Source organism: Micropterus dolomieu, linkage group LG18, assembly GCF_021292245.1.
Source record: "Micropterus dolomieu isolate WLL.071019.BEF.003 ecotype Adirondacks linkage group LG18, ASM2129224v1, whole genome shotgun sequence".
In the NCBI taxonomy this organism is placed as follows: domain Eukaryota; kingdom Metazoa; phylum Chordata; class Actinopteri; order Centrarchiformes; family Centrarchidae; genus Micropterus; species Micropterus dolomieu.
In genome coordinates, this window is record NC_060167.1 from 37,388,675 (window position 1) to 37,405,902 (window position 17,228).

The 17,228-nt window shown below is 41.3% G+C and overlaps 1 protein-coding gene across 4 annotated transcripts in view; it reads right to left on the minus strand.

Annotated features, from left to right (window-relative positions):
* Positions 1–17,228, minus strand: part of epha8 (eph receptor A8) — a 127,433-nt gene that overhangs the window by 95,402 nt on the left and 14,803 nt on the right. For 2 of the 4 annotated variants that reach the window (XM_046075934.1, XM_046075933.1), the window contains exons 1-5: positions 14,085–14,126; positions 11,912–11,965; positions 9,506–9,649; positions 6,741–6,890; positions 2,745–3,060 (exon numbers count right to left, since the gene is read on the minus strand). In XM_046075934.1, the coding sequence (XP_045931890.1) occupies positions 2,745–3,060; positions 6,741–6,890; positions 9,506–9,649; positions 11,912–11,965; positions 14,085–14,111 (691 nt within the window). In that variant the 5' untranslated portion in view covers positions 14,112–14,126. Of the gene's footprint in view, positions 1–2,744; positions 3,061–6,740; positions 6,891–9,505; positions 9,650–11,911; positions 11,966–14,084; positions 14,127–17,228 lie in introns of those variants that run through there. The other 2 variants (XM_046075936.1, XM_046075935.1) reach the window with 1 other exon arrangement.

A 17,228-nucleotide genomic window follows, 5' to 3' on the forward strand; every position in this document is an offset into this window, starting at 1 on the left:
GGGGGGGGGGGGGGGGGGGGGGGGGGGGGGGGGGGGGTCAGGCTTGGATAGGCTGGCTGACCTGAGTAGATGTGACCAGCCTAAGTGTGTGTGTCTCATATCAGTGTGTCCTCGATCGCTCTCACTGTATGGGGCACTTTAGTCCATTCTTTACTTGCACCAGGAGGCACGCATACACACAAAGACACACACACACACACACACACACACAGATACAGTACACACACCTGCACACATGTATGCACAAATACATGCACATACACATACACACACTGACTCAGTGTTTTGATGTAAACTCAAGTGGACGAGGGCTCCAGTCAACCACTCCACCCGTCTTTCTCCCTCTATCTTCCTCTCTTTTTTCCTTCGTCTTTCATTGCTTCCCTCCTTGTGACACTTTTAACGGCATGTCACGCAACCCTGTGCTCAAACACACACACACACACCATGCCGTGCTCTCAGCCCAACCTCTGCACCTTTGTCAGGGGAGAACCACTTAAGCACGCTCATATACACACACATATTCACGCACATTCATGTCTGATTGTCTCCCTCTCTTTTTGCACACACAAATACAAGCCTTCACCACTTAAGCCGTCTTCCTTTCACCATCTCGTGCCCTCCACTCCTCTCTGTGTCTCGTCTGGTCTCGTGTGTGCGTGACTGTGGCTGGCTTTGGCAAGGGTGAATTAGCTCGGCGACCCAGTTTGGTACCAGAAGAGACAAGACGTCAGTGGAGGATATATTGAAGAGCTTTCTGCCCCCTTCCACTGCAAATCCACTTTGTGCTCTGGCTGCCGTGATGTAATGGTAAATAAAATACAGGGTAAAAACATCACCTCCAGCTGAGGATTATCATAAAACAAATTAATTCTATTTTTAGATGCGTTTATGCTTTTTCCAAGATCCTATCTTTATAACCTCAGATAACTTACATCAGTGTGTTCAAATCAGCCTTAAATGTGGATAAAATCATTTCCATTAGCACAGACCTGAGGAGATTTTTCCCTCCACTCTTTTCTTTGCTTTCTTTATGGGCTGTTTTGCATTTCTGTGCTGATGCTAATTGCCTGCAACTAATTATAGAAAGTCTGTAAGTGGCCCTCTGAACCGGACACACGCATGCACATATACTCCACTTCCTACACATTTAAAAACATTATGACAAGGAACGCTTACTCCGTGTGTGTGTGTGTGTGTGTGTGTGTGTGTGTGTGTGGTGTGTGTGTGTGTGTGTGCGTGTGTGTGTGTGTGTGTGTGTGTGTGCGCGTGTGTGTTTGTTGGGAGGTGGAAGAGGGTACAGAGGAGGACGAGAGAACCAGTGTTGCGTGTCTCGTTCGGCTCGTTTAGCTGACAAACTGCTTTTAGTGTTTAATTATCCATCTCTCTGTGATTAATAGGTTTTAATTACTGTAACCCATGGCAACCTGAAATATGCACAGGTCTCTGCGTGAGGTTAGCCTATCAAAACCCCATGAAAAAATCAAAAAAAGACAAAAACAAACAGAAGGTGGTTGAAAAAAAGAAAAACAAGAGAGGACTGAGAGTCTTTGCATCTCAAATGTTTCACTTATTGTTCATCATCAGAAACTGCTGGCTGACACACGGCTACTTTCTCAGTATATAGGCTACCTACTTGAGAAAAGTGTTAGACCTCTGAAAACACTTTTGACCAGACCTTGAACTCCTTCACTTCATTTATTTTTTTTACATGATCCACAGCCGGAGCTTCAAACAGACTTTTTGATTCACTAGGAAGGTTAGAACCTTTCCAAATGCTGGTGTTGCTTCGAAGGCTTTTTACATTCTACAGACATTTCTGCTGAAGCTCTGAGCTCAGAGGAGACTTTTAGTTAAATTTAGTTAGTTTTAGATAAAGACTTTTAGTTAAATAATTGGGCAACTCTGATGCTTAAGTGAGATTTTTTTTTCCTAAATAGAAAAGAGGTTGTTAGACTTAATAAAAGCAACCAGTGTGTTCCAGCATCTTCAGCAGAGCAGATCTATCTTTGCTTCCATTCATACCTGTGATCCAGTTCACTTAGTCTGGACCAAAGAACAAATAATTATTGGTCCCTTTACTGCTGGACCGGTAAGTGTTCACACTGAACCAAGAGGTGTGAATTTGGTCTCAGAGGTACCTTACAATCTGGACAGTGATATGCCTCTCGTGTTTTGCTCGTGAAGTCCTAAACATACCAAACTGTTATGAAACGATAAACTGCTGAACTTCACTTAACCCTGATTAACCTCCAGCTCTCTTCGGACAGTGTGCAGTTTCCCCTCATCACTCCATCCACCAACTCATCCTAATTCAGTGTTTTCCCTCAGTTTCTTTCTTTTTTTGCTGTATAGATTATTAAGGCGAGCTCCGTTTAACAAATGTATGTTTTTATTTTGCTACAGGAACACAGGAGAATTCATGCTCAGCTAGGTTTAAAATGCCCTCGCTGATATCATGTTACTGAATGATCTTGCAAGAGTACACAGATATTTTATATAGTTAGGAAATCACTTCCTTGATAGTTTAGGTTTTGAATTCACGCTAAAGTCACATGTACTATCACACAATCCCGTTATTGGTCTTCCACCACAAAGAAACCACACCAGACCTTGCTAGTCGTGGTGTGGTTCTTTGGTTTGCTTCACACCAGCCTAAACGAACTTCACTGGTTAAGTTTGAGTATCAATGGTACTATCAGTTTAATAGTTAGCCTACATGAAGGCACCATGAACCAACTTACCCACGCAGGAGTCTCTATGTTCTTCAAATCCAGCGGAGCACACACACCTCCCAATGGGCACCAGCCACTCCCCCTCAGCGCTGCAGTACATTTTGGGTGTGTCCCTCTCCTCTGCGTGATCCACACACTGACCCCTGACCTCCACTAGAGAGGACGAGTCGGCCCCCGTCACCACATCAGTGAACACCGCCAGGTTACGGCTCACGCCCACGCAGCGTTTGTAGTATACTCGCACAGAAGTGAGAGCGATGCAGGCGCCAATGTCCTGGAAAGCCAGGTAGAAGCCTCGCCTGGTCAGAGGGCCCACACCTCGCACCTGGGAGCAGAGGAGAAGGGTTTAACAGCTCACATACTTCAGGTCATCATGAGAGTGCTAACAATGTATTTTTGACAATGACAACGGATATAAAATTTACTATAATGTATACAGTATAGAAGTCTCTTTCTTGTGGCAACAAGGCAACAAGCACAGAACAGTCTACGAGTCTATGAGAGTCTTTTTAACAACAACAACAACAACAACAACAAAAGACAGCACTAAAGGCCCTATGTGCTGCCACAGTAAAGTCAGTAATTTAAACACACTGCAGATTTTATCAGGTGGAAATGTAGTTTCTTGCACTTGTTTGGTAATATCTTGACTCCAACAGACTCCATTTGCAGCGGGTTGGGAGGAGTGACACAGCTCTGCGTCTCTATATGCAGTTTAAACAATGCAGTGCAATTTTGGTACTTGACAGACTTGAAAGACTTCAAATTTTAACAACTGATGACACTGCGCTCCTGTAACATTTTCACTCACAATGGACTAAATCGATTCAGCAGAACCAAAGATATCATCCTTTTATTCAGCGCACTCTACGTTACGCACAATGCACCCTGACAGCGCACAGTTCAGTCTTAGATTGTGTTATGCAAGTAATGGCTAAAGTAGCCTCCACCCGCTAGCCTAAAGCAGAGATGAGGTATTTCATTAAATTTCACACAGCTTCCTCTGGAGCCACAAAAGTCTACAACTTTTGACACATGCAGTAGCAAGTATTTCTCTATAACATTTAAAAGGCATGACCGAATAAGTGACAATCAACGTAAAAAAAAAAGAAACACAGAAATCTTTCAGGGGAATCAACCAAAACTGATCATCTTTGGCAGAAAACAGCATGTATATGTACAACCAAATTTTTTATTTTTTTTTGAAATACTGGATGGTTTTCCCTTTTCTAATATCTACAAATTATTTAAATCATTTTATGGTGGACCAGTTCATGACAAGACAATGCTTCATTTTGAGGGGTTATAATCCAAAAAGAGAAGCACTGCCATACGGCGTAAAGCAACTGCACGTTAATGACACTTTACTACCTTTATTGTGATCAGTGCCTGTGGTGACCTTAAAAAAATATACTTTCAGTACTGTACACGCTACACATTATACATGCGCGGCTGGCACAGTGGTGCAGTGGTTAGCACTGTCACCTCACAGCAAGAAGGTTGTGGGTTCAAGGCCCTGGCCTTTCTGTGTGGAGTTTGCATTGTGCCCGTGTAGGTTCTCTCCGGGTGCTCCCACCGTCCAAAGACATGCGAGTCAAAACTGAAAAGTTCCACAAAACATTTTGTGGACTTTCTTTGCCCTGTAAGCAAATCCACTAATTGCAGCAATTCCTTTGGAATGCCTTAACGCAGCAAAAAGCAAAGTACCTGCCTCCCCCATAGCTCTATTGTAATGATTAATTTTGTAATTTGTAATGAAAGCTGTGAGTCAGTTTGTGTTCACTCTGACATTATGGTCTGTCCTGTTTTTTCTTTAGAATCAGATTCCACAAGTGGCAGAAAGGAAAGAAAGTGGTTTTGTGGTGAGGTTTCTTTAATACTAGATACTGATTCTCACACTTCACAGGATGGATTTTGTATTTCTTCTACATTTGAAAGATGAGGGTATGCGGATGTACAGAAAGAATAGATCTAGTATGTTTTCATGTGTATGTGTTTTGAAAGGAACTGAAAGACCATTGCTGCTGCTTAATTAGTAGCTTTGTTTATGAACTGATTTGATGGACTGAACACATTTTTCAAACTGACTCACCAAACTCCTGATACATCAGCACTGTATGCTAATTAGACAGCTAATTATGAGTTTTGCTGATCTTTCAGGGCTATTATGGGGACAGTTTTTGTTGCTATTTCATGTAAATGCCAGGAATTAAACATATGTTCTGTAATCACTATCAGCAGTTGTCATTTCAGTTGCTTCAGGCATTTTCTTTCCTGCACTGTGTGCTAACATTTGTCAGTTGGGCACACACTGTATGGTTCCTGCTCTTTTGATGTCACTTTTCCTTGGGACAGTCATACATATTCATTCACAGTGATGGTGATATTAAAAAATGAAAGAATATGACTGTTACTATTATGTCCATTACCTACAGCTGTCTGTAACATAGTAAAGGTGCAGCACAGGTGATTATCTAATCTTACAGAAACTGAATTAAATGTCCAGAATTGGAACGTCCATTCACATTTTTACTGGGAGGACAATCATTTGCAGGGACTAGAGGAATTAATTTAAAAAAAAGCAAAATAAGATAAAAGAAAATATATAGGCTAAGGTAAGATAAGATTAATGTCCACTTTAAAGATGTGTAAAATGTTAAAATCACGTTATTTTCAAATCTAGTAGGCAGGTAAAAATCAACATCTCTACTGTCAGGATTAGGCTGAGTGCAGATGCAGGTAAAGTGGAGTTGTGGACCCAAATGCAGATGCAGGCATGCAGGTTGCAGATTTTGTAATTTATTTAACTGAACAAAGTCCAAACAAAAGTAACATAGTATCAAAGAAACATAGTCCACACAAGATAATCCAATGATCCAGCAGAAATAATCCAAGTACGCAGGCAGAACAGGTCAGGTGAGTAACAGGCAGAACACTCAACATGCGACGAGGAGTCTATAAAGACTGAACAAAACTGAGAAGGTGCAAACAAGCAGGGAGGGAGGAACTAATCAGAACAAACAAGAAATAAGTGAAACAGAGACAGGAAACAGAACACTACAAAATAATACAGGAAGTAAAGCACGTGACAACAAAAAGTACAACAGAACACAACAGAGAACGCATGCTTTACATGCAGCCGGGAACACATGAGGCAAGGAGTGTCAAACACTGGGAATAGCATAAACAAGGATAAACAGGAACAAATAAACAATCAAAACCCAAAACCATGACACCATCCTAACGTGCAGGTTTCTATCAGAAAAGCCGAACAAGCTTAAGACGTAACGGTTGCCGGTACAGTTATGTGATGGGTTATGCATCCATGGATGCAGACATCTGCAGCTGAAACCTGCTGTTAGTTTTAGGTTGGGCTTTCTCGAATAGAAAATCTAAAGGGTTTGAACTAATAAATCAAGCGTTGAAGACAGCAGCCACTGTGAAGCAGTATACTTGTAGTATTGCCTGAATGTTCACACGTTAGCACTACAGGCAGAACAAAAAAGGATAAGATTAATGCAAAGGGTTAATTACAAAGACACTGTGCCAACAAACCACAAACTAATTTAAGTTTTTTTGTTTCCTTTAGCTAACTCAGGATTAAAGTAACAAATTCAGAGTGTACAATGAATTGTACTGTGTCTTTCATATCGTCATCTTTGTAACAATGTAAGGTATCAATAAAAGAGTAGCTCCACTATGCAGTATCAAATTTGAAGCTGTTATCAATATCAAAGTATTCCCCATGATACTGAACTGAGCCCTACTGTTTGTTTTCTTTTACAGATCTGCAGAACCGAGCACAAAACAGAAACGCTCCACAAAAGAACTCTCCAGGGCTGTGGATGTTTCCAACTTGTCTTGAACTCCTGTGGAGGAGTACGTGATTGAAATTAGAATTAACTTTACAATCCAAAGTGAGATACTGCTTCACAGAGCCTGGACAGTTGTTTACCCGTTGTATCAATCAGAATTTGTGTTGTAGTTTAGTATCATAGCTCGTACCTCAGTGTTGAGTTTGAGTCTGCGGACTCCTAGGTCCACCCCGGTGAAGCTCTCGTCAGCAGCGATGGTGTCAATCTTTATGAACTGGTTCTCCCGTATGGCCGAGCCTACCGCTCTGTCAGACTCGTAGTAGTACAGGTTGAAGGTTTCCTGTGAACAAACAGGGGTAGTGTGATTACTGTATGTGTGTATACAGTGAATCAGATTATGCTGAAGACCTTCAAGAAACTTTAGGATGCCTCCTCAGTTTGTATAAACAAGGCAGCTCTGCACTGAACAAGACCAGGTCAGGCAACCCTGAGTCAGTCAGAGGGCTAAAATATACTCAAAAACTACAGTACATTCCCATAAAATACAGCAGTGTGTATGTGTGTGCATAAAAATCAAATCCCTCATTCTTTATCTCTGAGTAGGCCTCTCCCTGGCTCAGCTTCCCTGTCCTGTGCTGGACCGTCTGCTTTTACTGATTGTACAGCTACATATGCACGAACATCACTAATAAATATGACTTACAATAATCCATTCTCTAATTTTAAAAACACACTGCCCCTGCGCATCACCTCCACAGCTAATATACATAAAGACTTACAGAGATTCCTCGGTTAATTTGGCACATTTAGCTGCCTCTTATGCCAACATTTTTTCTTCTTAATTCTTATTTTTTCAGCATCACACATTTCTTTTCCCTCTTTCACTCTCTTCTCCACATTTACTGGCTCTGTTGAGCCTATCACACAGCCCTTCTGCCCCGATGAAATGTTTGGAGATTAAACTCACTCCAAATGGAAAGTAAACTTCTTTGATCAGCCCTGTTGAGCCAATCAGATTTCAGCAAAAGCGAAAATTGGTCCAAGTTGGGAGAGGCCGCTCGTACACCCCCTCCATATTAAAAGTATTTGTTTGGCTGAGTCACACACACAGACAGCGTTCGCTTCAGGTCTGCTCCCGAACGCCGCAATGGCCAGTCCGCCCCTGCTCATAGTCCATCAATGCAAAGTTGTTAGCTACGTAAAATAGATAATAGATCAGAAACTAAATTGGCATCTCCTTCTGGCATGTTTAATGGTTATTGTAGGTATCAAACTGCTTCCTTGAAAACCAAAGTGGATTACAATCAGATTTCATGAGATTGATCACAAAAGTAAATGGCGCCTATTTTGTTTTCACCTGAATTTAACAACTTTAGCAACAGTATTTCATTAGGCCAGCACTGTATTTAGATTCAGTTAGTAAGGCAAACTCACAAACTGAGCTAGTGCAATTTAAAAAGAAGTATTGATGTGTAGCCTGCCGCACTGACACCCTGCAATCAATATCTAACTGAGACCATGCAAATGTCCATGAGTTACGTCTTCATTTGTACTTTGTTTTTTATATGTAGCTGTGACCGAACCCTTAAAAGAGCACTCCACTGATTTAGCATAGCACTCCTATAACATTGTCAATATGGACAGTTAAAAAAAGGAACCTGTACCTTGTACGTGGTACTTACATTACCCATAACGCAACTCTGTCACCAACAGTTCAGATTAACTTTTGTAACTAGGTTCGGGAACAAAGACCCCGCCTTGAACACATCTCACACAAAAGTATTTATGCCCTCTTTCCCAATAAAGTTCCTCCCCTTGCAGACCCCCTCTATATATTTATTGCCATGATCTCTGTTAGTGAATCAGAGATTTGTATACAGCACCACCACTCAGCCTTGCTGCGAATTTTTATCAGTGGCCAACCATGATCCTGCAGTAAAAAAGTCCAAAAAACTTTTTCCCATAGATCACCTTTATAAAAACTGAAACTTTTAAATGGACACATGGAAATGCAAACACGCTTAATTATTACTCTTAGTATTATGCATTTTTAAACCATGACGGGTTTATATTTGTAAAACTTTCCAAGAGCATAGAAAAGGGATGTTTGTGCGCGTGACATCCCAAAGTTTGGGCCAAGCCGGCGGTAATGCGAGTAGACAAACAGTATGGAGGTAAGCTCACTCCTTTCCACACCAACAGATTTCACACTGAACACAAACATTCCCATAGATGAAAAAAGCATGCTTTGTATTTGCTATTGTTTGCTCATGGCAGTAACTTCACTGAGATCCAACAGGTTTTTGATATTTAGGGTTCTTCAGATTGATGAAAAGTTATGCAGTCATCATAACAACACATAAATATTTAACTTGTTGAAGACTAAATTATACCCGAAAGTCACTAGAACAGGCCTTTTCGACTGTTTTCGGTCAGTTTCACATCTATTTCCCCAAAAGATTTGTTGGTCTATATTTGGTCATTCAAATGAACTCACCTCCCAGCCTTAGCTGCTAAAGGTTCTCATTGTCTCACATTTCAGATGGTGATAATTATTTGTGATAATAAACGTACTTGCAAGGCTTTGCTAAAGTTTTAGCATGCACACCTCAGAGCTTTCTACCAGACACAGACACTGATTTTTGGTACCATTGTTCTTTTCCCACATTAGGTAAAGTTAGCAGTCTGTCAAACTCCCAAAAGTCTCAAAAGTCCTTGAAAGGAAAAGTATAGTTTCCTAATTACGTTTATATTCATTTTGAATCTTTGATCTCTGTGTAGACTGTAGACTTCATCTCAGACTGTGATTTTTAAATGCTAACTATATACTCTAACAGAGTACAAGTGCATTTAAGCCCTATTTTGTACAGCCATATCTTTCTCCCACACAGTTTTAGCTTAATTCCCACTCTCTCCCTCCACTAGCTTACCCTCTCCTTCTTGTCTGAGTGTTACCTTGCAGGTGCCCAGTACTCCAGGCATGCTGTTGCAGTCTCTCAGGGTGAACTTGACCTCGATGTAGATCCTCCTTGCTCCTTCTCGAGGGATCCAGGCCGTCCTCAGCCAGTTGTTCTGGCTGGGGCTCATCACGTTACAGACCTGATTTAGAGTAAGTGTTATGATCAGCAACATGCTGCACTGTATCATCAAGAAAAACAAACATTGCGGCTATATGTGGTTTATTTTCTCCTTAGATTTTTGGAGTGATGTCATTCGCCCGTCCTGCAGCTGGTAGTTGCTCTTCACAGCAGCTAATATGTATTTAGATGATTAAGCCTAAGCTGACATTAAGACAAACCTGCACTGGTAGACGAGTTGAAATGGGTTAAAATCAGAAGTGTTTCCTGGTTCGTGCCATTCAGCAGTTCACTATATTTTTCACCAAACTCAACCCAGTGTCACGCAATGGAAAATGTGGCGTAAGTGGTGGACGTAGATATATGTGTGTGTCTTATGTTTTATTTTAATGTGCACAGATGGGGGAAGAGAAACTTTTTGAAGAATAAGACTTGGTTTAGGGTTCAGGTTAGAATTAGGTTAGGAGGAGGGTACAGGTTAAGGTTAAGGTTGTCATCTGATGTAGATGTGAGGGTTAAGTTACGGCAGGAATCCACTGACTCCGGCTACGGCGCATTACGGCCGTGCCACGTTTTCGATTCATCCTCAGCGCAGCGTCAAAGTCCACTGCAAACATCTCAGAAGCATTTCAGCAGCAGAGCGTGCAGCCTGCCCCACGTTATTGACTTGTTAATGACTGACTGATTAATTTGTCAGTTTTGTGCTTCTGCTACCTTCTTCACAGCTCTATGTGCCCCCCGTTCGTTACGTCAACTTCAGGCTGCCTATCCCACAAGGAAGGAGCCTTTCAGAATAAGAGCATTTTGCCTGCCTGATTTTTCTGACATGTTTAGATTTTGTTGATTTGGTAATCAGTGCTTGCTTTTTGTGCTTCTACTATGATTAAGTAGGCTCCGCAGTTAAATTATTCCTTTTTGTGTCAGTTTTAACCATGTTTATTGTTGTTTTAAGATCAGAAGTCTCCACACGGTGTTTTATTGTGTAAATTGAGCGGATTCTCTATGCCGTTCTGTGTCTGACTTCCTGCCTGGTTGAATCTGCTCTGCGCTGCTTGAAGTTTTTTCACACGGGAAGCGACACTCCGCCTGTGTAGTCACCTGGCTACACAGGCGGAGTGTCGTATTATATTATATATATTATTCATATCCATATAGCTGATAAATCTAGTCAAACGCCTTGCTGTTAATGTCATAATAACTGTTCAGTGAAGTCACCGACGGCGAGGATCAGTCTCTCATCCATCTTTTTGTTCTGTGCGTTGCATAGAGAAAGTTCAAGTCAATTCAACTTTGGCAGGGGTGGGCGTGTGCGTGAGACGAGCACGACCGCCTGTCGCAGTGCCCCCGTCTCCCTTCCTACACGCTCGCCTCTGATTGAAAATGAATTTAGAGGCGCCATGTGAAAAGGCCTTGACGCGGCCTGCGTCAAAAATAGACCTGCTACCTATTCTCTGCAGAGCAGAGAGCTGCTTCTGGGACGCACTGCAGCCGCTTCCGCTGGACTCACAAGCATTGACTATAATATCCGCGATTAGCTCCGACAACTGCGCCGTAGCCGTAACGCGCCGTAGCCGAGTCAGTGGATTGTAGGGGTTAGTGTAAGGGGCTATGGAAAGCATTATGTCAATAACATTTCCCCAGGAGGAAAGATGAACAAACGTGTGTGTGTGTGTGTGTGTGTGACTCATTACAAACCATTACAGTTTTATAACCCTTTAATGAAACGCTAAATCATCAGTTAATCGAGTGTTTTCCTCACCAGAGTGTTTCTATAATCCTGGCTATGATCATGGCTACCATGTGTGACATAATTATAGCCAAAAACTGCTGCAGAAATGAGTGGCCGCACACCAGTGTCGTTATCCAGGATTTGAGATAGGATTTCTCACCAAATATACTCTTCTTGTTATCGTGGAAAGTGGAAACTTTTTAAGCATGTGTGTTCATGTGAGCTAAAGACTATCAGATGTAAAGAAACAAAACCACCTTCTCAAAACCACAACTCTCATAAATCCTTTAGTAAAACTTTGACCACTGAATAAAGTTGTCTCAACTTTGGTACACCAGCAGGAATTAATCTTGATTTATTTTATTTAATTAAAGTTATTACCATGTAATCTAGCAAACACAAAAAAATAACTGGTGATTATCCACAGCTTGTGTTTTAAAATCAAACATAATTTACGTTAAAAAACAGTTTTCCTTAGACCAAAGTGAAATTTTCTTATAAAAATCTCTTTTAATAAAACATTCCACCCAAACGCATGCTGAGAAGATTACACACCTGGTACGTGTGGATAGGACTGAAGTACTCATCCATCTCATTAATGGCATCCCACTGTGCAGGGAGAAAGAGAGAGGGAAACATTATTGGGTCAGTCACATGTTCACACGTCTCCACGTTTTTCAGATTCATAGGCAGCTGCTGTCTGTATTTCCCACAGGGTCATCCGCACCATCGGAAGATTTTTAGCTTTGACTTCAAATAAAGCACATGACGACCCCTGTCAGGCTAGTTTGGCAGGTGTATGGTCTGCTATATTTAAATTTTAAATAAGACAAGCATTATGGTTAAGTTTCCAGATAATTGGTGGTGATAAACTTCATTATGTGTATAACTGAGCTGGAGTGATGCACACTTTGACAGTCAAAAAGAAACTGTAGAGATAATAATAATATTTGCATGAGGTTAAAAAATCCCCTTCACATTCTTTGTCTAAAAGCTTCATTTTAAAATCTCTGGCATTCTGCCGAGCAACAGTTATCACATGCAGTCATGTGTTCAACATTTCAGCGTGTTGGATATCACTACATGTAATTCCAACAGGATACATTTTCCTTTAATGAGATGCCCCTCATGTATGTGATTTACACTGTTTACTGAATGCCGCCAGCACCTACTACTGTACCTCCAGCGCCAGGAGGAAACTCAATCTCAGGGAGAAGACTGTTCCACGCCTGCTCTGTGGATATTGTAAGGAGATATGAGCTGTTCTCCAAAAGACCTCTATCTGTAGATGGGGAACCCAGAAAATACCCAGATTTCATGTAGTAGGCCGCAGAGGAAGGTTACGTTTAAAATTCAGATGTATTTGAATCCATCAGTGTGTATCTACGCTGGCACACAGATGCAGTTTAGGACAAGATGATTGAAAACAATGTGCCCACCCAACATACCAGTCAGTCTATTTTAGCTCATTTGCTCACAAACAGTACACATGTAAACAAAGCATTTACATATGCATGGATTTGCCTTTCATTTTAGAAAGATAGACTTGAAACACTTTAACTGTCAAGTCCTACATAAAAAGTCAAATCAATCAATCTGAAATTGTCTAGTACTTTACATTTATGTCCAAATTCCTGCAGAACTAATGAAGTTGTCGTGGTTAATAGTCTTAATGGACAACCTGGTTAAAAAGCTGTGTAACGTCTGGACAGCTGACTGCGGCACAGAAACACATTACACATTCTACTTACGGTTGTCATTGTCAGTGCAAATCCAGTTGCACAGTTATATGGTACATTAGAAGTAACCCTCCACAGCTCAGTCATAGAGGAAATAAGCATGTTCTGTCAACTGGTTTATTCATGGTAACATGGAGACTCAATTGCACAGTGTAAGAAGTTCATGCAAACAGCTTAACCCAAACTGCAGGGGCTCGATAAGAGGATTCCTTCCTTCCCTACTTCTGTTGAAACAGGACAACAATAGGATATTAGTTAGTATGAGAAACAAAGATTGATTTTACAAAAGGGGAGCTGAGGTGTGTATATATATACAGTGAATTTCCCACTGTGGGATCAATAAAGTCTATTTTATGCTGCTCAGCTGGTAGGCTATCTAGCATTACCAGTCATTGACACAGCTGGAGTGCTTGGGGCCACAGTGTTTACAGAATGTTATTGTTCATCAGTGTGGATACTCACATCGTCTTAAGATGGGAGGAGGCAGCTGGTTGCCCAAAATCACATTTGATTGGATAACATTGTGTATAGTCCCCCAAGTGGAGGTCATCGTCATATTTCAGCGTTTAAATGTAAAAGAAACTAGGTTCATCTAAAATACTCAGAAATGCTGATTTTTACATATATATGGCATATACCAAGAGATAACAGAACCATTACTCGGAAAATGTACATAATAATATAACTTTAAGCGTGCCTGAAGGATGGAAAAACCTGGATGACCTACAATTTTTTGAAACCAAAGTTATTGTACTTGGCCCCAAACACCCCTGAGATGCATTATCTAAATACATAGTTACTCTGGATGGCATTGCCCTGACCTCCAGCACCACCGTGAGGAATCTTGAAGTTATCTTTGATCAAGACATGTCCTTTACAGGTCCAGTGTGTAATATTTAGGAGGATCTATTGACAGAAATGCAATATAATATGTTTTTATTTCCTTAAAATGAGCTATTTCTATCTACATACATAGTGGGTCCTCTTACATGGAAGTCGCCATGATGCCCCATCATGTTTCTTCAATAGCCCAAATGGACAAACTACTCTATATTAATGCATGTTACTACAGTAACTCCACTTCTTCCCTCTCCCATAGTCTTGTGCTTTCTCATCCCTCTTCTCTCTCCTTCTGTCGCTTTCTGCAGGTGGCTCCTGAGCTGTGGAGTCTGGATCTGTGGTTGCGGGCTTCCTGCTGCCCCCATATTCCTGCTTAGTCCTATTAAAATATTATTATCATTAATATTATTATCAATAATTAGTACTATTATTAATATTGATTGAATTGAATACTGATGTCTTTAACACTACTACCTTTACTGTTGTTTTACATTTCTTTGTGGATATTGCACTGGGCTACTCTCTCTCTCTCTCTTTTTTTCTCTCTTTTTTTCTTTCTGGCGGGTCTCTAAATGCAATCAATAAAGATATTAAATTACACAACAGATGTTGACTTAAACCCACCCTGCTTCCCCAATCAAATCAGCCAACAAAAAGTCTTAGCTGCTTTAATTTTGACCACCTTTTTTGGGGCGTGCAATACAAGTCACATGAGCACCCCTTTGAGACAGTTGCCATTTAATTGTGTTTTTAAGGTGTGGAAGAAAGGAAGACCCCCAAACCAGCATTTTATCTAAGGTCCCAAAAACACTAAGGCTGTGTGTTAATGTAAAGCAGGCCGCTGCAGGAAAAGAGAATGGCAGTCATCTCCTGGATGAAAAAAGCAATAATGAAAAAGGAATATCTCAGTGGATGTAAACAGAACCAGTGACTCATTCTGTGCCAAACTATATGGCTTCCTCCTCTACCAAGAGAAAAGCAATTCTCTCAGTCTCCCTCCTTCTGATGGGCTGCAGCGAGGATTACGGGTGAAGGTGTACTCGGTACTGAAAATTGTTATTCATCACATTAAAATCTGGTGCTCTCTCGAATCATGGTCACAATACATTTCAACCTCCAGCAATATACTGCATTGATTATTTCGTTTCAGTGTAAGCATAGCCAATTTGTGTGCATGTATAAATGAATATGTGCATATGTGTTTAACCCCGATGACACCCGTGATCCTCCTGGGCTGTGGATCCTCGTGCGAGTGGTGGGGTAATTGAAAGGGAAAGTGTCAACCCCGGGAAGCTTTGGGCCACGGCCAGCTGAACTCGGCCACGGATAACTCGACTGGGCTTTGCATGGAAGCCCTCCAACCACTCTCCTCAGCCCCAACTCTGCCTGCCCTCCCATCCCCCCCACTTCCCCAACACACACACTCCCCTAAGCACCACCAGCCAAAAACCACTGGGATAATTAAGATGTAGGAAGTCTCACCCATCTCGCCCTTCCCTCTTTTCCACATCCTCTCATCTTTATCAGCTAAATTGAAACCGTCCTTGAACTTGTGAAGACCTCGGCTAATTAGTGGGGTGTATAACCTCTCTATCTCCCTCATTATTCCCGTCTTGCCATCGCTGCACTCTCAATCTCTCCTTTTTTTCTCTTTCCTGGCAAAGATTTTTCCTCCTTGTAATGTTGTCCAGGAGTGAAAAATCCCAGCATCTGAAGGCAGATTGTCAGGAGGTTGAGAGCTGTACGGCGATCGAGGAGGGGATGAGATTGGTTGAGATTGGCTGTTTAAGTCATGATGTAAATAATGGAAATCTTTTATGCTTCTCCTCAGTAGACGGACAAGGAGGAAAAGAAGTCAGAGAGATTCAGCAGGGCATGTTTATCTTCTGAGAGAGCGATAAGAGAGTTTCATATCGTGACAACAACAGAAACACAGTGCTTTACAGAGCGACTGGCTGACAATGCTGTGCGGGTGTGCACATATATGTGTGTCTGTCAGACAGACAGAGAGAGTAAAGTACAACAGAGAGAGAGAGAGAGAGAGAGAAATTAATTGGCTGTAAATTGCACATCTGTTTCCTGCCTGTCAACCCATCGGATCTCTCATCAGGAGAAATCAATTGTGGCAGACAGAGAGCAAAACTTATTCCTCGCACACACATACATAATCACAACAATGTATCACATATGCAAATACAGTGCAGGTACACACAAGTGTATGAAAATACAAGTCTATCAACTATACATACACATAATAAATGTCCCTGAATACATCAGTCAAACGCTGGATGTTTCAAAACTGACTTGCCTTGTACAGCCTTGCAATTAGTCGTGTGAATTATTAATCAGCATAAATACAAGGGACCAACAAAATAATTAACATTTTACCACAAGGTCCACTTACTGGAAGTTTTCTGGGGCTTTCAGCCATATCTCACAGCCTCATTTTTCAAAACAAAGCAAACACAAATCTCCTACATCTCATTACACTAAGCTTTGGCTAAGATTTTTAACCACAAAGTGTATAAATCACACATGTCAAACCAAAACTCTAATAACTCATTCTGTAAGATTACATTTTTGGAGTTAAGGGTGCCCTGCACAATTATGTTATGTTTCTTAGCAAAAAGAATTATGCAGTGTTTCCCACAGGATTTAAAGAGACTATAGTGGGTGGACCTCTGACCCTCTCGGGGGGTCTGGGGGCATGCCACTCCGGAATGAAATTTTGGACATTTTAAAGTCAAATGCATTCATTTGGTGCAATATTAAAAAGCCCACTGAGAACTTTGCACTCTTGTAAACAATGTTGTGCTCTAGTAAACTATTTGATCATGAACCCATTGTAGAGCTATAAATGGTGATGAAACAGCAACAAAAGTCAACAAATTTACACTCACCTAAAGGATTATTAGGAACACCATACTAATACTGTGTTTGACCCCCTTTCGCCTTCAGAACTGCCTTAATTCTACGTGGCATTGATTCAACAAGGTGCTGAAAGCATTCTTTAGAAATGTTGGCCCATATTGATAGGATAGCATCTTGCAGTTGATGGAGATTTGTGGGATGCACATCCAGGGCACGAAGCTCCCGTTCCACCACATCCCAAAGATGCTCTATTGGGTTGAGATCTGGTGACTGTGGGGGCCATTTTAGTACAGTGAACTCATTGTCATGTTCAAGAAACCAATTTGAAATGATTGGAGCTTTGTGACATGGTGCATTATCCTGCTGGAAGTAGCCATCAGAGGATGGGTACATGGTGGCCATAAAGGGATGGACATGGTCAG